General features: G+C 34.9%; 1 protein-coding gene across 6 annotated transcripts in view; it reads right to left on the bottom strand.

The window, feature by feature from the left end:
- Ube4A (Ubiquitination factor E4A) overlaps positions 1 to 23,534 on the bottom strand; it is a 346,330-nt gene that overhangs the window by 194,100 nt on the left and 128,696 nt on the right. For all 6 annotated transcript variants that reach the window (XM_090399157.1, XM_090399156.1, XM_090399154.1 and 3 more), the window contains one exon: positions 12,254 to 12,439. In XM_090399157.1, coding sequence (XP_090255283.1) covers positions 12,254 to 12,439 — 186 coding nt within the window. The remainder of the gene's footprint in view (positions 1 to 12,253; positions 12,440 to 23,534) is intronic.

Below are 23,534 nucleotides of genomic sequence, written 5' to 3'. Positions count from 1 at the left end.
GAGGTAGGATATGATTGAGACATATAAGCTAGTTAGGAGTTGTTATCGGTTGACATGGAAGAGATTTTTCATAGAATGGGAGAGGAGGTAGAACAAGAGGCCATCACTGGAAACTATATAAAGAAGATGTGAGCAGAGGAATGAGAAACAGGTTCTTTGCATGGAGAGTGGTTGGTGAGTGGAATGCATTGCCTGAGTATGTTGTGAATGTAGATATATTGAATCAGTTTAAGGACAGTTGGATGAGCACTGTGTGCAATAGTGTGTACCTCCCATGATGAGTCTGACTGCATGGATGTTGGATAATGATAATTCAGATTATTATTATTATTATTACAAGAAGCAAACAGCATTCATTGATCTACAATATACTAGAATATACAAGATATCTATTGTTGATAAGACTGACAAAAGGGGAAAAAAGTTATGTAATGAATGTAGAATTTGAAAAACTGTGGATAATTCTGATGATAATTGGAAATTATTTATGTATATATATTACTATGTAGAAAGTGCATACTGATCATCAGTGAATAAAAGAAAACTCTTAGAAAACCAAATACGCATAATAAGCACAACCAACTGTACAAGTGGATTTGTAGCTCCATCACCCCACCTATATTCCTGCCAAGCCAAGATGAATCACCTGATCAACATTATTAGTTCATTGGATTAGCCCCTTCCTATAGTTGTCCACTGAGCTACCAAACATACACAGCCAATGTTTATTATCGGTTAGTTATTTATATTTTGCCAACAAATCTCTTTCCCTATCCTCATAAGTTTCCTTTCTATTTTTTTTTTAAATGTTATCAATCATAAATGCACATATGCATTTCTAGAGGTTATAGGATCTCATGCTATTTGCTCAACCCAATAAATTATAACACGCACATATATATAATATCACAAATGAAAATTATTAATAATTCATTTGCCAAAATATGGATGAAAGTATTTCTTTTCACACTTCTCGGAAAACCTGAACATAATCTTGTGCAAGTTTTCCCTTCCACAGAATAGCCTTTCCTCAATCCTGTGTCCTTTTGGCACTACAATGGCACCAATTTTTTTTTTTTTTTTTTTTTTTTTTTTTTAATGTGACTTCCACCTGAGAATGATTGTAAACCTATCCTACATTAATACCATGGATGGGCTAAGGCCTTTTATTAATTTTTTCAAATATTTCATTTATTTTTTAGATAATCCAGACCCCTTGCTATTTTAGAGACCATATATGGAACTTTTCAAACTCTTTCAGGTCGTCAATAAGCGTAGTAGTGGAAGTCTTACACCGATCAATGAAATTGATCTTCCGCCATTTCATTCCGCAATATCAGGTCTGTTGACTAAAATACAGAAATGAATATTTTAAATCTATTTGTTTGTTTTAGGGAGACCATAAGCACAAGAAGAATGATATAGCTTTAACAAGTTCGCTGCCAAGCTCCTCGGGCATAGTTCGTTACTGCACTCAAAGCAATTTCACTTCTTCAAGGTCAGTCCGAGTAATCTCGTTGCCAGCGGTAATCGACATATGAGTATATTCGTAGTTAGCTTGTGATGCTCATATACCAACTACGAGTATACACACTTTCGCTGCTCGCTCTGCACGGCAAGCACTTTCACTTCTTCAAGGTCAGTAAGAGTAATCTCGTTGCCGGCGGTAAGTGTCATACAAGTATATTCGTAGTTGGCTTGTGAGGCTAATATACCAGCTACGAGTATTTATACGCGTGGATAGGCTTATGTGTTCGTCAGACATGTTGTAATAGATTTCACCGTATGATATAAACACAGATGGATAAGAAAATAACTATTTATTAACACAAAAAATACATCCGACACTTTCACTATGGCAAGTCGGGTCTAGCAGACCATGCTTTGGATACCCCTGCACACAGGATCAATTGGAAAGAAACAAAAGTAATGCACAGAAGCTTCTACAAATCAGAGAGGTTGTTCCTGGAATCAACAGAAGCCTTAAAACATACTCCAAACCTTAACAAGTAAGTATGGCTGTATAAATCTACCAAAGATTTGGGAGACAGTCATTCTAAGACCAAATTAATATTTATTACTTTTATTTTATTTTATTTATTTTTTATTTTATTTTTTAAAATTTCTAAGACTATCATTTGGACTACTATTTCAAAACTTTGAACTTTTTTTTTTTTACCTAGATGGCGCCATATTAGGATTTTAGTCTTGTGTTGCACGCTGCAATTACTTATACTAGCCCCACTGTTACACCGGATTGTGGTGTCTTGCTTTTGTAACAAACTTTGTGTTGTGTGCTCTGAAGATGCTGGATATAATACCAGCGAAATATTAGCTTCTAAGTTAATAAATAGTTATTTTTCTTATCCATCTGTGTTCATATCATACCATGAAATCTATTACAACAACTACGAGTATACTCGTAGTTGGCAGTGAACGTGTTAACTGTTCAAGAAGCTCAGATAACAGGTTTCGTTGTTGGTATTGGGAGGTTCATTTAAGTAGATCAAATATCCTTACATGGATACTAGGAAGATCTCATAAAGCCAACTGATATTTCCTTTCTATAGATGTTTTTTCCTATAGAAAAAAAAAAGTCAAAATCTGTCATTAATCCTTCTGCAAAAATTTCTTCATAAGAAATCAAAAATCCTGCAAATACTATCCCAAAACCAAAATTTTAATTACCTTTAAACATTACACACAACTCTTACTATGATGAACAGTAGGAATCATGGAAAAAATTCATTATAATGGATGTTAACTACTGTAAAAATAATCACAATTTATAATTATGGATCTTTTTACACTGCTTCTCCACATTAGTATTTTATTAGTTTTGATTTTGTAAATGAATAATTAACACTTGCAATGTGCTCGATATTGATATTTATGTTAAGATGAATTGTGAAGTATTTCAGATGAATTGCATTTACTAGATCTAATAGTTGGAATAATTTCAATGTTCTTTATTGTAATTAACAATTGCTAAGTGTTGTGATATCTGTACTTCATCATAAAGACATTCTCTTTTCACCAACAATGATAATGTGTCAGCCATCACTAGCTTCTTGACTGCTGCTTCGTGGAACAAGTGTATGAGATTGATGATTGACAGTTAACAAGGAGAGCATTCGGTACCTGGATAGTGGAGGAAACAAGAAGAGAGAGAGAGAATGGCAGTCTGAGAACACAGACCAGCGAATTTTGTTTTAGAATGTTTTTAGGAAAACTTGACAGATGGAATATATTAATAGAGGATTCTGTAAAGGGAATCTTAGCAAGGAAAATCCTTAGATTGGAAAAGTGAGACTATCAACAAGTGGAGAACAAATAAAAGGAAATATTAAATAGACATTCTGTTTCAACATTCAAAGAAATGTGAAATGGAAAGATCTGTCTTCTGTCTCAAGGATGCTGTGATATTAATTATTTTAATGGAACAAGTGATGGAATTAGTGCGATCTGAAACTGTAAAGTAGCTGTAATGAAGGGGCTCTACATCGATATAGTGTTTATAAAGTAGTAAAAGAAAAAGAAAAGAAAATATGTATGTGCTAAATAAGGAAAAAATGTACAATCCAGGAAATTAATGAGTTTTATATATTATAAAAGGCCTGATAAAAACTGACACTAATGAACATTTATTGTTTATAGGAATTTATAGTGAAAACAAAACTGTTCAGTCTGATGAAAGAGAATGAATTTATCCTCTAAGATAAAGCAGATGTCAAAAGTATATTTTTTGAGTCCAAGAAATTGGACTTTTTGTCCAATGTTTGGAGTCGAGGTCCAAATGGTTTTGTAGTTATTAATTGAATTTTATTTATTACGTATAATTTTATTCAGTTTCATTAAAAATATATTTCTTTATTTGGTCTCGAGTCAATCATTTCTTGGATTCTAAAAATAATGCAGTGAAACATCACTGCATCAATTGGATTGAATTTTTGTAACTTTACTTAACAGCTGTGATCAGGTGTAACAGTCTCTTTACAGAGATATAACATAAATAGTGAAGCTGACAGGATTTTTAACATCATTGGAACAGATGATGTGGCCTTATTATTAACACCATAGTGGATCTACTTCAATATAGATGATGCCGTGGTGAGTTGCAGGAAAATTCATTGAAAAACAGTTAATCGAAAGACAATTCATTGAAAAAGCAATCCGCTGAATAAACAATTCATCATACGACAATTTAACGAATGGCAATTCGTCGAAAAGGCAATTCATCGAATGATCAAATCATCGAACGATAATTTAGCAAATGGCAATTCATCAAATGACAATTTGTCAAAAATGCAATTCATCGAAAAAACAATTCACCGAAAATGTTTCGATGAATTCTTTCATAATTCATCGAAAAGTCATTTTTCTTGCAAAGTATTGTTTAAAAATGTTCAGTAACAATACGGAACGTTACTGATGATCCAGACAACATATGGAAGTGGTCATTGAAACGTAATAATTATTTTCTTGTATTTTAGAGCACTTAATGTAAGTGCACATACTGCTTCATTGTGCAGATAGTGAGCTATCTGTAGAGAAGACATTTCGTTCTACCAAATTTTGTCACAATAACTCTAGTCCGACTGAAGTTAAAAATTTCATTAAATTTCATCCACCAGAGTGGAATTGCTAATATCATTTCGGAACTTCTTTATGGAAATGTTACGATAAAAGTGATCCATTTGGAACTAAAACTAACCGTGTAGACAGCTTCTTGTACTGAAAACTTCTGTGAATTCTGCTAAGTCGGCGAGTTTTTGTAATACATAATTTCGACACTTTTCGATATGCCAGAATGCACTGTGCAGTCCTCACAATTTTAGCAAAATATCTTCAACATTTCAGATCCTTATCCACTAACATCACTGATGTTGGTGGATAAGGATCTGAAATGTTGCATTTCCTCTACGTCCTCGTCCTCTAAGATATCTTCCCACCATTCTACAGTACAGTCATACCCCGAAGTTACACGGTAGGTGGGACCAATAAAAAGTGCGTAAGTCGAATTTGCATAACTCGGGGTATAATTCTGCATGTAATTTATATATACAAACATACAAAATATTAATTAATTGGGACCAAAGGTTTACAAAAATACCTATATTTTTTAAGAAATATAATCATAATTGTAGTTTTTCGTGCATAAAAAAAAGAAAGTTATTTCGATGTCGATGGTTTCATAAAATGTAATAGATTCGTCTGATGGCATAATGTCTTTTTCTTTCACACAAAATTTCTTCATAGCAAGCTAATAATTTTTTTATTCCTTGCCTTGTGGCTACAATTCGTTCCTCATTAGAATCTATGTCATCCAAAATCTGTAAACCTTTCTTTTATGATTGTTCTTACAGTGGATTCCTGTAGATCAAACTTCTTTGCTAGCTCACAAATTTTCATTCCTCCTTCAAAATCCTTCATAATGTTGAGTTCTGTTTCCAAAGTCAATGATTTTCTTTTCTTGCTAGCTGTAGAAGAATCGGACTTGCTTCTTTTGGACGACATTATTATTTTTTATGTGATAAAATTTTTATCAAGAACATAACATTAAACAATGACAAGGTTTGTAGACCATAAAAATCGTGTATGAATGAAGACCTCGCGAAACATGTCAGTGCTTGTTCACAGCATGTGTGACACTGGTGAATGCGGCCAGCACCAGAAAGATATGACTAGTGGTGAGGCGTGAAGCGGGATGGGAATGCATACATATAAGAAACCCTGTAACTCCGGATTCGCGTAAGTCAGGGTATGACTGTATATTCTGCTTCCCATCTGTGCCTCCCATACTTTTAAATCTTGCAATTGTGTGTGGAATATTTCTAATAACCACCGTGAAGAAATTGAGGTAGAACCTCGTAACTTACACATTATTCTTCATATTCCTCATGACCTGTTATACACTTGTTACAATGATGTTGCGATTTCGAATCCTCTGTTAAAAAAGTCTTTCCCTTTTTACACAAACCAGTCCAGTCCTCAACTGCAGATATGAATTCATATTTGTAAATTTTGTTCCCAGTCGCTGGGCTGTCATGGTGCATCGGGGCGTCCTCTTGGTGGTGAATGAGGGGGAGATGGTCGGTGGCACTACTTTGTAGGCCTCGCGGCTAGGTCCATGGGACCCGCTAACCAATGACAGCTGTGGTCTTCCATTCATATTGGGGGTTGGATGGTTCTGGCAGCCCATTTCGTAAAAAATGCCACTATGTAAAGCATCATGTCTACACAGAAAAGAATTAAAGTCCAGGTAGATTCAATATGCCTAGAACAGTGGTGTCAGGGTGATATAGCAGGCCCTGCAGTATCGTCAGTCCGTGACTGCTATAAAGAAACTTGATGCAGAATATGCTTGAATATTGCTACTTGGAATGCAAGAGGATTGAATAAATGCGGGAAATTGGCTAATGTGATGAGAGAGATGGAGAGATTGAATATTAGTATACCAGGAATAAGTGAAACTTTTTGGAAAGGATCATCAGATTTTGAGTCGAAACTTCCAAATGGCAAGATATATAAGATATATACATCAGGTGGTGAAATATCAAGAAGAGGTGTAGCGTTTATTGTAGAGAAGAAAACTAATAAAAACATTACTAAATATATGAAGAGCCAAAGGCTTCAATTCGGCGACATAACTTATTTAAGTAAAGGGATATTGCATCCCACATTGTTTCTTAGCCGAATAAGAAACTCAAAGAGTTTCATGCCGAATATAGAAAACTATATAAAGTTCGGCGATTCCAAGCATAAGCAAATACCTGGATAGCAGCAACTGACTCTTAAGGTAGTGCAAGCTTATGTCGCCGAATTGAAGCCTTTGGCTCTTCATATATTTAGTAATTTATTAGGACACCTCTTGGCAATTCTCATAGAAGGGATGTAAGTTCTGTTCGCTACAAACTTGGTATTATTAACTAGGTCTACCTACTCACTGATGAGACCTCAATAAAGGTTGAAAGCGGTCTGGGTTTCAACCTTTATCTCATAATGTAGAACGGTAATACAGCTCCTAGGAGCTAAGTTCACATTATGGGTAAATATCAAGATTAGTGATCGGAGCTTGCTCTACCTTTGCTATGAGTTGCCACAGCTTGCACTACCTTAAGGGTCAGTTGCTGCTATCCAGGTATTTGCTTACGCTTGGAATCACCGAAATTTATATAGTTTTCTATATTCGGCATGAAACTCTTTGAGTTTCTTATTCAGCTAAGAAATAATGTGGGATGCAATATCCCTTTACTTAAATGAAAACATTATCCATATAATCAAAAAATCAGATAGAGTAATGGCAATTCTAGTGAAATTTAAACCTAGAGATATGCTGATCATTCAAGTATATGCTCCTACAGAACAGAATGAGGAAGCAAAAACAGATATCATGTATGATGAAATAGAATGGTGTATAAAGGAAGTTGGAGGCAAGAAAGATAGAGTTATTTGTGCTATGGGTGACTGGAACGCAAAAGTTGGATCAGAGAGAACATCTACACACTTGGGTCCATTTGGACTAGGAATTCAGAATGAGAGAGGACAAAAACTTATTAATATCTGTAACAAGCACAGTCTCATCATAACTAACACTTATATTGAGCAAAAACCAACAGCACGTTACACATGGGAAAGTCCGGATGAAAGATACAAAAATCAATTAGACTATATTGTAGTCAATAAACGTTACTTCAATGGAATACGGAACTCAAAGGTGATGCCAAATGCTGACTGTGGATCTGATCATATACTGGTCTTAATGACGATGAATATTCGCCTGAAAACAATAAAATTTAAAAGAAGTCAATCCCTAAAATGGGATCTGCAAATGGTACAAAATCCAATAATAAAATCAAAATTCAATGAAAATATTTCAGAACCGCTGTCTGCACAGTTGCAAAACAAAAATGAACCCTCTCAGTGGAATAGACTACAAGCAGCTATCATAACATCTGCTAAAAACCACATCAATAAACAAGAAGAAAAAAAGAAAAAACCATGGATAACTTAAGAGGTAATCAACTTTATTGATGAAAGAAGAACATGGAAAAGAGGAGCAAATGAAGAAGAAATGTTAAGATATAAAACTTTGGATAAAAGAATCAAACAGTCATGTAAAAGACTGACAGAAAACTGGATAAATAGGCAGTGCACTGAGATAGAAGAATTGCAAAATAGGAACAAAACCAGAGAAGCATTCCTGAAAGTGAAAGAACTTAATAGAAAAGCAAAACGTACACAGTCTAATAACATCAAGGATAAAGATGGAAACATACTCATTGATAAGGAAAGATAAAAAGATTGGTGGAGTACTTATCAGACAGCTATGATGATGATAATGGTGGCATGTTAGATGATTCACGACACCTTAAGTTAAACATAACAACAGATACCACTCTACCCACAAGAAAGGAGGTGGAACACGCAATCAAGAATCTTCCTAATAATAAATCCCCTGGGTGTGATAATATTCTGGCTGAACTGTTGAAAGCTTTGACTGGCAATAATAATAACTATTTAGTGGAATCCATTCAGGACATCTATAAAACAATACAATTACCTGAAGTTTTACAACATCTATCTGCATACCAATTCCAAAGAAACATAATGCACAAAATTGCGAGGATTGCAGAACCGTGAGCCTAATATCCCATGCATCTAAAAATATTTTAACCATTGTTAACAAACAAATTGAAACAGCCATAAGCAGTGAATTGAGTGAACAACAAAAAGGCTTCAGAAGAGGAATGGGAACCATTAATGCTATTCTAGAACTAAAAATACTAATAGAAAGATCACTTGAAAGAAATAGGAACATTTACATATGCTTCATAGACTTTCAGAGAGCTTTTGACCAGATAAAACATAATAAAATGTTCGATATATTAGATAAATTAGACACAGAAGATCATGTACTTAAGATTATAAAAATGATTTACACCAAACAGAAAATTCAGCTGTTTAACAATGAGACTCCTGTAGTGAAAATAAAAAAATAGTGACACAGTGATGAAAAAGATTGAAAAACAAAAAATAGGAATTAGTATCAATGGTATAAAATACAACAATCTTAGATATGCTGATGATACCATTCTAATAGCAGAAAACAGAAACAAATTAATCAAATTACTGCAGCTACTAATTGAAGAAGGTAAAGAATTTGGACTAGATATTAATGCAAAAATAAAAACAAATTTATGAAAATCTCAAAAGAAAGGAGATCCGAGCCAGAAATATTCATAAACAATATGAAAATTGAACATACAACAGAATACAAATATTTAGGCACCTAAAATATAAGACTTATTATTGTTTATGTGACCATAGATTTTATTTAAAAAAATGGAAAGATGGAAAGCAAGATAAAGAAATAAAAATAAGAACAGCCATAACTAAAGATGCATTCTGGAAAAATAAAGATCTGTTCAGAAGTTCCGTGAGTATCGAGACAAAGTAAAGAATGATAAGAACATTAGTGTGGCCAATTTTCACATATGGAAGTGAGACCTGGATATTCAAAAAGAGAGTAAGGCAACTGATAATGGCTTTTGAAATGTGGTGCTATAGGAGATCTCTGAAAATCCCATGGACAGAACATGTGACAAATATAGATGTCCTACAGAGAATGAGAACACAGAGATCTTTATTACAGGAAATGATCCAGAGAAGGTTGAGATTGGCAGAAATGTACTGAGAGGTTCAGCAGGACAGAGGATACTAACAGTTTTAGAACGAAAAATTATGGGAAAAGGATCAAGAGGCAGAAATCAAAAGACATGGCTTGAAGATATAAGATCATGGATAGGATCACATGGCTATGCAGAAACAAAAAAGGAAAGCCACCAACAGAGAGAACTGGAAGGACATGGTGCTGCACCCTCTCACTGAGGAAGCTACATGAAGAAGAAGAAGAAATTTTGTTCCTCTCAAGTGTTTTTTTTTTTTTTTTTTTCCAATTTGGGAATAGGAAATGGTCATGGGGCCAGGCAGGTACGGCTCTACCGAAGGTGCAAATCGTGCATTTGCACGGAGCGTCAAATTTTGGGGTGCGGCAAAATTGGCCTAAAGTATACAAAAAAATAAATCATAAAAAAGTCATTTATTCCTTCTCTATTGAAACCAGACTTCAAGATGTCGTTAGCTAAATTTTTACGTAATAAAACTTCATTGTACTGTATATTTTTTTTAAAATCATAATAATTAAAAGAATGTAGTGTTAAAGGGTTAATTCTCCCTCTCTCTCTCTCTCTCTGTAAAAAGTATAGTTTATGATCATTTTTCATTAACTTATGAATTTTTATTAGCTAATGCTGCTATTTAGAATTTATGATCAGAGATGTTGAAGCCTAGCTTAACAGCATGGCTTTTAAGACATTAAATTTTTTTTTTTTTTTTTTTTTTAAGGGAAAGGGGAAACAAATATGCTACTGCACGGGGCAACAAAATTCCTAAGGTCAGCCCTGGGGCCAGGTCTGGTGAATATGGTGTTTGAGGTAGACATAGAAATCCCAAGTTGTATATTGTCTGTTGGATTTCATAAGCATTGTCTTGCAAAAGCAACACACCTCTGCTTAGTTTCTTGCAACATTTTTCCTTCAGTATCTCCTTCAATTCCTTCAGAGCTGCTGTAACAGCTTCACCTTTTTTGAGGTACTTGGTAAGGATTACACCATCCATATCCTAAAAGACAATGGCAAGAACCTTCCCTGCTGACTTTTTGGTTCGAAACTTCTTTGGCCATGGAGAACCTTTGTGTCTCCACTCCATTGACCGTTGTATGTTCTCTGGGTCATAGTGACGAAGCCATGTTTCATCAATGGTCAGAATACGAGCTAAAAAATTTGCACCCTGATTTCCCAAAATGATCAAAAATCTCTTGAAATTACAGAACATGTTTTCTCTTTTGGTCGGCATTCAAACCTTTGGGGACACTCTGTTGAGAGTATCTGCATGTCCATATTTTGGTAGATAATGACATCAACTCGTTCCCTGGATGTCTCCAGAGTCTTTGCGATGTTTTTGGCTGGCATTTTTTTTATCAAGGATCATGGCATACACTGCACTCAAGTTTTCAGGTGTGATCGCTGTGGAAGGTCTCCCTGCCTTGGGAGCATCTGTGTTTCAGGATGCCCAGCTTTCAATTGTTGGTTATACTGGAAGGCACAGTCCCCTAAATTCTCACACAATGTTTGGTGAATCTCAGTTGTAGACTTTTCTTGCAGCACGAAAACCCTGATGGCCCGCACCTCTGTGTCTTCGAATTTCTTCAAAACCACTAACATGTTTTCTTACATATCCTAAATGAAAAACAATCATTATTACGATTTCAGGAAACATAGGTGTTAAAGGGTTTTAAGATATGGTCTTCCTTGTGGTTTATATCAGATGCTTTAACATCATTTTTGTTCTAGGTGTTTATCAGAACTTTTCAGTCTCCCCCCCCCCTCGTACAGTTTGTTACTTTCAACTGGTCCTTTCACCACATCACTAGTGACTTCCTTTTCTGAGATATCACAAAAACACATGTTGATATCGAGTTTACTGAATTCCTCATGTATACCTACAACTGACTTACCATCAGTGTTCCTCCTCCCTCCCCAATGACCTCAAGTTCTGTAGGATGCTATTTTCACGAGGATGAAATACCTTTATGAAATGTTCATTTAACATCTCAACTATATCAGCCTCAGTGCAACCAGTATGCCCCGCAAAAAAATCGCTTTCCAAACGAAGATGGATAAATAGTAGTTTACTGTATATAAGTGACCTGAAAGATATATCCCTCTCAAAACAATTCAAAACAAAAAATAAAATTTTTAAAAAAATTGCACACACACCCTCACCCCACATGCCTTATAATTCATTTTTTGGTGAACTGTATTTTCGATGAATTGTTGTTTTCGATCAATTGCGTTTCGATGAATTGTGTTTTCGATTAACTGCTGATCGGTGAATTGCTTTTTGGGGAATTGCCTTTCGAGGAATTGCTTTTCGATTAACTGTTGTTCGATGAACTGATTTTCAATGAAGTGTTTATTCGGTGAATTGCTTTTTAGATAAACTGTCGTTCGATGAACTGTCTTTCAGTTAACTGTTTTTCGGTGAAACTCTCCAGATACCGATGTGGTGTTTCCGGCTAGTTTTCAATGTTTCCTATAGTGAGAGTTCACTGGATTTAACAGTGATACTTAAATTCTTTTTTTACAAAAGTATATGAATGCGTGATTATTAACCAAGGAAGAGATGTTACCAGCCACAAGTTCTTTTCTGTAATGCTGTGTTCTTGCTGAGAGTAAAGGGAAGGTTTCTCAAAAAATTCATATGGGTCTCTTTCATAACGTGGAAGACAGGATATACTCAGTGGAATTCCAATAAGACTTTCCTGATATTCTCGGGCATTTGATAAATCTCTTGGAGTGCTCAATTCCAATAAAATCTAAATATGTAAAAAAATTGAAAACAGTTTAATTTTGATCACAGCTGTCCTCTCTACATACATATATACATACATGCACAGTAATATGCAATAACATACACAATGATATTAAGAACAAAATAAAATTAATCAGCAGTATACACTGCTAATTTAGTTTTCTAAATTAGCAGTGTATACTGCTGATTTAGAAAACTAAATACGGCTGAATGATTTCACTACAACTAACATATTTGGAAAAGTGGGTTACTTCATGCTGCTGATAAGAAAAACCCACGTGGAATTTTTCTTACCAGTAAAAAAAAAAAAAAATTTATATATATGCTAATGCACAAATTTCTGTTAATCTGCAGATTCCCTAGGTAATGTTCACATTACCTGTACCTTTCACTTAAAGTCAAAAAATAAAAATGCAGATGAAACACCAGACATACCATAACTGGCTGAACTCAAGAACCTCATCCTCCTTTAGAGCTTATACCAAAGCCCAAAATAGATGCAAAAAAAAAAACAATCAATGCTTCCAAAACAGAGTTCGAAAGAGCAAAAAACAGGAAACTAGCAGCCTGTCCAAACGGCAGCCGAGCCTTTTGGTCTCTCACCAAAGCAATTGGCCATAACTTCTGTCCAACACTATTCCCACCCTTATCAATCATACCCAGATGGCTCTATTGCATGATCACCCACAGAAAAAGCCAATCTTCTGGCTTCACACTTTGCTTCTAATGCATGCATAACTGACGATGGTAAATGTCCCCCAAACATTCCAGACACCCAACATATAATGTCCCCTATATCCTTTTTCCAGGATGAGATCAGAAAAATACTAACCAAATTAGAACAGAAAAAAGTCTCCTGGCCATGATGGTATCCCCCTAATTGTAATGAAAGTTTGCGCACCAGAACTGACTCCTATCCTATGTCGCTTATATATACTCTCTTACTCCACTGGAATCTATCCCACAAACTGGAATTGGCCTACATCCAAATAACTGCCGTCCAACCGCCCTATCTCGCTTACCTCAGTCCTGTCAAAAGTAATGGAAAAAATCATCAATTCCCAGCTCCTACACCACCTTGAAGCCACCCATCTAATAAACAACTGCTAATATGAATTCTGTCGCTGCCAATCAACAGGAGATCTGCTTACATATGTCACTCATCTCTGGACCAATGCCATGGAGAAGTTTGGTAAATCTTAAGTGGTTGCACTTGATATCTCCAAAGCCTTTGAACGGGTCTGGCACAAAGGCATACTAATCAAACTACCATCATTCGGTCTGACCCAGGACTTCTGTAGTTGGATTGCCAGCTTTCTGTCTGACTGTGTGTAATGGTGGATGGCTCCCTATCCTCTCACCATTCAATTAATGCTGGGGTTCTACAAGGTTCTGTCCTCTCACCAACCCTCTTCCTGCTATATATCAACAACCTACTTCAGTTGACCTTCAACCCAATACACAGTTTTGCAGACGACAGCACACTACGCTCCTTGCTTTCATTTGATAAACCTTACCCTACACAACTCACCTCAACCTACAGAACATCAACCACAACCACCCTCAATTTCAATCTCCAAGCCATCCTCCAATAGGGTTCGGATAACCTCATTAATTTCAATGCTAATAAAACCTAGTTTTGTCCTATTTCTCATAAAAAAGAACCATCTTTTAACAGTATCCTTTTTGACGATACCCAAATTTCCAGACAGTTTGAGGTCTCTCTCTCCTTGGAATTACCCTCACATCAAACCTCTACTGGCATAAACCCATCACAACCATTGTATCCTCAGCTTCTAAAAAACTAGGATTTCTCTTTCACTCAAGAGACGTTACTTCACCCCTGAACAGCTGTTAACATTATACAAATCACAAATCTGCCGAGCTATTGATTACTGCTTTCACATATGGGGTGGGGTTCCTAAAAGCTCTCTCGAAATGCTTGACTCAATACAGAGGAGAGCAATTAGACTTATTAATGACCCATCTCTGCCAACTCCCCCCCCCCACACACACACTTTTGCACAGAAGATTGGTTTCTGCAGTATGTATATCCTACAAATATTTCCATGGGAAACGCTCATCTGAAATAACATCAATAATTCCTCAACTCAGTATTAAGCTCATTGGAACACGTGAAGCTGCTGCTCAACATCCCTTTACAGTACACCTAGAAATAAACAGAACAAGTTTCTTTTCCTCCTCCTTCATTCATGCAACTGCTGCACTGTGAAACAGTCTCCCCCCTGATGTGTTTCCCAAGGAATACAATTTACAGTCATTTAAATCAAATATAAACAAGTTCCACCTTTCCTAACCCATTACCCACACACGGTACTAATGTACTATAGGTTGATCAACCAACCTCCTGTGTATGGGCACAACATATAAAAAATAAATAAAAATAAATAAAAAAATCTGTATACAGTTTTTCTTCTGGTTAACTGGATACTTTGTTTTATTGTTATTTTCCATATTTTAATAATCTGATCAATATACATATTGAACAGAGTTGAAGATTAGCGATATTCCTGTCTAACACCATGATTAATTTCAATCGCTTATGTTAATTTATTACCTAACTGTGATCATACTTTTGTATCTTTATATAAACTTTGTACAGCATCTGCAAAGTCTTTCAATAGATTACCACATGACAAAATAGTAGTTAAATTTGAACAGATGGGGATTGGATAGTAGGTTAGCGAGTTGGATTGAATTTTGACTGTCTAATAGGTATCAACGGGTTGTTTATGGGGAAATGATATCCCAGAAAAAGAAAGTCACTAGTAACATTCTCCAGGGATATGTTTGGGACCATTGTTGTTTAATTTGTATGTGAATAACATTGGAAAGGACTTATATGGTGATATACAGTTGTTTGCAAATGATGCAAAGTTGGAAAAATTATTAGAAGTAAAGCAGCTGTAGCTTTGCAAGAGGACCTAAATACTGTCTAAATGGGCAAGTGTGTGTCCATTTAATGTTGCAAAGTGCAAGATTTTAAAATTTGGGAAGGAAAGGTGGATGAAGAGTAAAGAATTATTAGGGATATTTGGAGGAGGTGGAGGAGATGAAGGATTTGGGGGTTGTGGTGGATAGAGACTTGAAATTTCATGGACATTTTGCTAAAATTGTGAGGATGACATAGCGGATAATGGGAATGATGCAGAGAACACTGACATGTAGAAGAAAGAATGTTTTGATTCCATTGCACAAGACTTTGATCAGGCTGCATATGGATTACTGTGCAGAGATTTGGTTGCCAGGTTTTTAAAAGGATGATGAAATGTTGGAGAGGGTCCAGAGATAATTAACTAAGTTGGTTTCTGGTCTCTGGAATGTGGAATATGAGGACAGATTGAGAGAATGGAAATTACGGAACCTAGTGGATAGAAGGAAGAGGGGAGACATGATCAAGATGTATAAGTTGATAAGGGGTAATTACCAAATTAGCATGGATGAGATTTTTCATAGAATATCTGGAGATGAGGAGAATGACAGGCCATCCCTGGAAGCTGTATAAGGTGGGTGTAAGCAAGGGTGAGGAGTAGATTTTTTGGCATGGAGAGTGGTGGATGATTGGTGAGTTCAGGGACAGTAAATGCATTTAAGTTGAGGTACGATGTGCTGTGCATGTGAGAATGAGACCTCCCATGATGATATAAACACTGCAATATATAATGCTCATTATATATCACAATCAGTGGAACAGTACTAACAAGTTCCAAGTGAAGGGAAAAATAATATAAGCCATAAAAACAAACAACAAAAAAGAAAAACGACTGAAAGGGCAAGTATTTATTGTCATAGGTGATAACAGTACACAGTGACCCTCACTACAGCAAACTTGTACACTATAACAAACTACTGAAAATTCCTTACCAAAGCCCCACAGTTCTAAGCTAAAGAAATTCACTACAGCAAACCATAAATTACTAACAAACTATTCCTGTGGGCTGAGTTTGCTAGAGTTTTATTAACTGATTAATTAAGCAACATACTTTGTATATGGTGCTTAATTATTCAGTTATGTAATCATATAAGATTGAAAGGTGCTAATTTAATTTCTTCACATCTGGACAAAAGTTGCAAGAACTATCTTCATCCAATGTGAGACTTCTACTCTGTTTATCAGAAGCCTGAAGTAAATCTAAGTAGGTTTCTCGGATTATCAGAGAAAAGCACTTTCTAATGGTACTAAAAGTGATACTGGTATAAAGCCTTTCATTAAATTAAAAATGCCTTGAAATTATATTCTTGTTTATTCCTTTATCCAAGCATAAGCAAAGTTTGTGCATGAAGTTTCTTCACGACTAGGCTACCTGTATATAAAAGCTAATGACTTCACATTAATTACCTTAGTATCCCATAATGCAAAACACACATCCTTTCAGGTGTGTATAATGCTAGGCATTATGGGAAAAACCACCCACTACCCTTGTGAGATATAAAGGCAATTAATGTGAAGTCATTAGCTTCTATATATAAGTAGTCTAGTCATGAAGAAACATCACATGCAAAACTTTGTTTGTTTACACTTGGATAAAGGATTAAACAAGAATATAATTTCTTGTCATTTTTAATTTAATTTATAGCAGAGTGAAAAACTTTCTACAAACTTTCATGGGTGGGATAATAATAAAAAATTTAATTTTGAGTATGCATGAAACTAATATAACTTCTGTCTTATCTTCTCTTAACTCAGCAATTTATATTGGATATCAAACTAACATGTTTAAACAATTTTAATGTCATAAAGACCACCACAACTATTCTCATTTCCATAAATAGGTAGTGATTCAAGCACAATAATGTTATGAAGGCACATGTTAAGGGAGATTGCTGTAGTTAAGGAAGAAACAAAATGTTCTAGTAAACTGTCTATACTGGGATAACAAATTTCTTTGCAATTATGATTTTCCCACACATTTTTTTTTTTTTTGATAGTGTTTATAGTGATAGTTCAATGTTTTTATTTCTGTGCTATGTATTGATCTTTGGTTAATAATGAATACCACATATGAATAAATAACTAGAAATATCAAATGTTTATGACCATGCAATTTATGGTAATTCAATGTTTTAGCATTCCTTGCAGTACTGATATTCACTGCTTTTCTACAGTGTGGATATGATGGAACCTTAAAAAGCAATTTTTCATTTAAATAAAAATCTCTAGATTTTTATTAACAATTTTTCTTTGAAAACATAACAAAGAAATGCTAATACAACAATAAACATTGCATTGGTCTAGTGTACTTCCACTATGCAAATACAATGAGTGAACTGCACTTTTCTAGCATATAGTATTTACAGCACTTGAATGTTTGCATGGAATGAAATTCCTGCTCAATAACCAGTGGTATATCAAATCAAATCTAATCAAAATTAAATGGTTAATGGAACTATATTTGATGTTTGAATTATAAAAAAAAAAAAAAAAAAAAAATGAAAATCATACACATAAAAGGTTGTTTATAAAAGGGCTTGCTACAAGCATCATATTACAGTAATCATAATTACAGTTTTGGAAATAACAAATATGATGTTGTTATTTCCAAAAAATCAAAGAGATGGTTTGAACTCATCGTAAGGTTTAATGGAATGAATACAGAACATGTGAATAATTAGACACTAATTAAATTGATCCTATTATCTTGTCTCAGTCACTAAGACATCATCAGGAAAACAATATTAAAATTGCAAAAACACACACAAAATTGCATAAAACAATAAGTGGAAAAAAATCAGATTGATTTTCTTTAGGTTTTCAATCTAATTTTTTTTCATTTATTGTTTTGCATGTTTTTGTGTGTATTTTTGCAATTTTAATAGTGTTTCTCTGATGATGATGATGTCTCAGTGACTAAGATGAAATATATGCTCAATTAAATTAGTGTTTAATTATTAATATGTTCTGTATTCATTCCATTAAACTTACAATAGGAACACATTATGGGAAGTGGCATTAGTTCTGATATCAAAATTAGAGATATTCAACACTAAAATACAAATGATATTATACTGATAAATAAATCCAGTACAATTTCATCCAGTCCTTAAAAAAATTTTCAGGATTTCATAAATAAATTGAATAACTGCTGTAATAAATTTGGTGTGAAAATCAACAATAAAAAGGCAAAAGCTATGAAAACAGGCAGGAATACTGAAAACATCAACTACATCCTGAATGGAGAATCTACTGAACAAGTAAAACATCCCAGCTATTGAGGCACAATTTTTAGTGACGATGGCAAAATAAATATGGAAATAAACAGAATTAGCAAAGCTTGTGTGATACGAAGTCAACAAAATAAATTTATATAGAAAAAAGAGAGAAACAGTCAAAATAGTAAACTAGCAGTGAAGATGACAAAAATAAATATGGAAATAAACAGAATTAGCAAAGCTAGTGTGATAGGAAGTCAACAGAATACATCTATATGAAAAAAAAAAAAAAAGAGAAATAGTGAAAATACTAAACTAGCTGCATAAAAGATGGTGTTCAAACCAATTTTAACTTATTTCTTTTAAGGTTACACAGTGATCAGCATTCATATTTACGAATTTAGGGACACAAAACACACGTGTGTAAATGATTATTTTACTTATTATTAATAAAATAAACTTGACCTTTTGACCCCATGTATCTATCTGATGATGACCCCAGGTCATCATCAGAAAGATACATGTGAATAAGGAAACCAAGCTATATGCTCTTGCACTCCATAAAGGTAAATTAAATCTATGCTGTTAATTGATCTTTTATTTTGCCTGAACTCTAGTGATAAAAAAAATAAAATTAATATAAAAAAAATTAATAAATAAAAAAAATAAAAAACTACAATAAATTCTGATAAAGTCCTCCTGTAGTAAGATTCTTCTGGGATTTATACAGTTCAGATTGTTATACTATGATTTTCTTTTGGACATGTACAGTTCAAGTTGCTATTGAATGTTAAGGAGAAAAAAAAAAAAAACACTTTGCCAAGTCTTCTTGTATTGAGATTTCTCTTTGGCTTCTGGTTGCTATAAAGGTTGCAAATGGGTCCTCCACATTCTTGGAATGGTTAGACCATCATTTTTGTTCAGATTTGGATTATGTTTGAGCATTTCACATGCTTCTTTAAATTTCCTCTCAAACCAGGTTTTGGTGCAGTGTAGGGACTTGGTACCTTTCCAATCAATTCTGTAATGTGTTTGGAGTGCATGGTCAAAAAGGCCAGTTTTTCCAAAATGGAGGTATTTAACGTGTCGTTTGTGTTCATTCTTCCTAATTGGGATGGTTCACCCTGTTTCCCCTATTAAAAAAAAAGTGCACATGTAACCTACTATGTATAGTAGGTTACATGTGCACTGTATTTTGTAAACCACTGGGTGGGCTAGGTGTGGAAGTGGATCTTTGGAAGAACTGAGTAGGTGTCTAAATTTTGTTGGAGGTTTAAACAGAAAACAACTGAATTAATTAAATCCGCTAACACATGGCCAGAAGAAACAACTAAAAAACTAATACTTCATTATGGCCATGTGCCCAGAAATTATGGCCTGCCAAAAATACACAAAACATACACACCACTACATCCGATTGTTGAAGGAATCGACAGCCCAAAGTACCACATAGCCAAAATGTTAGTGGTCGCACTCAAGGAATTGGTAGGTCATTCCCCTTTCCATAAAAAATACATATTTCATAAACAAAATTAAAAACATTACACTCAACAACCAAGATTTATTAGTCAGCTTTGACACAACTTCCCTTTTCACCAATGTCCCAATCAATGATACTATCTTGCTTGTACAGAACATTTTTTCCACGACATCATGGCCCTCTTTGTCCACGTATTCTGCTCTGGATATTTCATGTGGCAAAACAATTTTTACCTTCAAAAAGAGGGTTACAGCCATGGGCTCACCACTTTCCCCCCACAATGGCTAACTTTTATATGGACGACTTTGAGCAACGAGCTCTAGAGTCTGCGTGCCTAAAGCCCAAATTTTGGCTCAGATAATTTTGGTTCACCATTTGGCCCTACGGCCTCAAAGCACTAAATACATTCCTTAGCCACCTGAACAAACAACACAAACATATCCAATTCATCATTGAAATAGGAAAAAACAACTCTCTTCTGTTCCTAGACATACTCGTCACACGTCTTTCCTCAGGCTGTTTCTCCTTCTCAGTCTACCACAAACCTACACACAGAGGCCAGTACATACACAAAAATTCTTATCCCCACCCAACACAAAAACTAGGGATCATAAGCATCCTTAAACACAGAGCTCAAACTATTTGTTTAAATGAACAAACTCTAAACCAGGAATACATCATCATCAACCATACATTTATAAAAAATGGATACAGTAAAAAAACTATTACAAGATCCTCCACAGAGATACCATTAAAAACAAAAAAGACTTCAAGAATGCTATTGCCATACCTTATGTTAGAGGCATTTCCGAAAAAATGGACAGAACACTACACAAATACAACATCAAAACCATCTTTAAACCCCCGACAAAATTAAGACACCTACTCAGTTCTTCCAAAGATCCACTTCCACACCTAGTCCACCCAGAGGTTTACAAAATACAGTGCACATGTAACCTACCATACATAGGGGAAACAGGGCGAACCATCCCAATTAGGAAGGATGAACACACCTCCATTTTGGAAAAACCGGCCTTTCTGACCACACACTCCAAACACACCACAGAATTGATTGGAAAGGTACCAAGTCCCTACACCGCACCAAAACCTGGTTTGAGAGGAAATTTAAAGAAGCATGTGAAATGCTCAAACATAATCCAAATCTTATTAGCCATTGTGGGGGGAAAGTGGTGAGCCCATGGCTGTAACCCTCTTTTTGAAGGTAAAAATTGTTTTGCCACATGAAATATCCAGAGCAGAATACGTGGACAAAGAGGGCCATGATGTCGTGGAAAAAATGTTCTGTATGAGCAAGATAGTATCATTGATTGGGACATTGGTGAAAAGGGAAGTTGTGTCAAAGCTGACTAATAAATCTTGGTTGTTGAGTGTAATGTTTTTAATTTTGTTTATGAAATATGTATTTTTTATGGAAAGGGGAATGACCTACCAATTCCTTGAGTGCGACCACTAACATTTTGGCTATGTGGTACTTTGGGCTGTCGATTCCTTCAACAATCGGATGTAGTGGTGTGTATGTTTTGTGTATTTTTGGCAGGCCATAATTTCTGGGCACATGGCCATAATGAAGTATTAGTTTTTTAGTTGTTTCTTCTGGCCATGTGTTAGCGGATTTAATTAATTCAGTTGTTTTCTGTTTAAACCTCCAACAAAATTTAGACACCTACTCAGTTCTTCCAAAGATCCACTTCCACACCTAGCCCACCCAGTGGTTTACAAAATACAGTGCACATGTAACCTACTATACATAGTAGGTTACATGTGCACTTTTTTTTTATAGGGGAAACAGGGCGAACCATCCCAATTAGGAAGGATGAACACAAACGACACGTTAAATACCTCCATTTTGGAAAAACTGGCCTTTTTGACCATGCACTCCAAACACATTACAGAATTGATTGGAAAGGTACCAAGTCCCTACACTGCACCAAAACCTGGTTTGAGAGGAAATTTAAAGAAGCATGTGAAATGCTCAAACATAATCCAAATCTGAACAAAAATGATGGTCTAACCATTCCAAGAATGTGGAGGACCCATTTGCAACCTTTATAGCAACCAGAAGCCAAAGAGAAATCTCAATACAAGAAGACTTGGCAAAGTGTTTTTTTTTTTTTTTCTCCTTAACATTCAATAGCAACTTGAACTGTACATGTCCAGAAGAAAATCATAGTATAACAATCTGAGCTGTACAAATCCAGAAGAATCTTAGTACAGGAGGACTTTAGCAGTTTATTGTAGTTTTTCATTTATTTTATTTATTTATTTTTTTATACAGGAATACCTTGATTATCGTGGTTATTGTTGCCACGAAAAATAACCCAATAATCAAATTCGTGATGATAATCGGGATAAATAATGCATGTAAAATGAGTGATCAATGCCAAGGATTTTTCAAATCTATTAATTAAATTTTATATATCAATTAAAAAAGAAATCTGTTAAACGTGTTAAGTAAAAAATGAAGGTTCATTAAGAAAAACAAGATTATTCTTTAATCTTTATTTATATATAAGAAGTACATACAATTATTCTTTCTTGGATAAAAATTGGTGTAGAGTTGTTTGGTGGAATTTTTTCTTTCTTTTTTTCTTTGTATAAAACTCGGTAGCAACGGATGGAATTTTCAATTTCCTGACAAACTTTCAGTGATGGCTCAAGATTAGGATTGCTGTTCATGATTTTTTCTTTAAAATTTTCAGCAATTCTAAACATTTTGTCCATTTCTTTGAGGGTAAATTCCTTCGGTGCCAAGTCAATTTGTTTGTCATTATCATCGATTTGAGCATTGTAAGCACGTTCTCTCTCGAGGTTAATTAAGTCTTCATCATCCAGCTCCTTATCATGTGACTGAAGCAGGTCCTGAACATCACCTTTTTCAATTTCTTTTAGTCCTAGATCGAAGCCCTAGAGTTTGCAGCGTGGTCTAAAATATGAAGAACAGTTGATTCATTTAGACCGTACTCTCTTGCAATTTTGGCTTTGGTTATGCCTGCTTCATACTTATTTATCATATGTAACTTATCTTGTAAGCTGATCACTCTACGTTTCTTCTTGATAGCTGTAGACTTGAAATCATCCTTGTTTCTTTTAGCATTCATAGTAGGGGTAAATAACAAGAGAAATAAATATCCACATGTACTTCAGGCAAGAGCGGATAGTTACTGGTAAGTAGTGAGAATGTGCCGTCGGATAAAAATGAAGCACTACAAGAGAGCGATACATGGAGAGTGGCGACTCGAACTGGTTGCATATGTAGTGGGCTACATCTCGCGGCCACGATAATTCAAATTTGGAACGTAATAATTGGAATTTTAGTATCAAATTATAAACTGCGATAAATCGAGAATCGCGATAATCGAAGCCGTGATAATCGAGGTATTCCTGTATATATATTTTTTTCTTTTTTTTTAAATTTTTTATTACTACA

The sequence above is a fragment of the Typopeltis vanoorti genome, chromosome 10, assembly GCF_054136105.1.
Source record: "Typopeltis vanoorti isolate ZY-2024b chromosome 10, IOZ_Tvanoo_1.0, whole genome shotgun sequence".
Classification (NCBI taxonomy): domain Eukaryota; kingdom Metazoa; phylum Arthropoda; class Arachnida; order Uropygi; family Thelyphonidae; genus Typopeltis; species Typopeltis vanoorti.
Note: the sequence above shows the minus strand (reverse complement) of the source record. Positions and strands in the feature narration are given on the sequence as shown.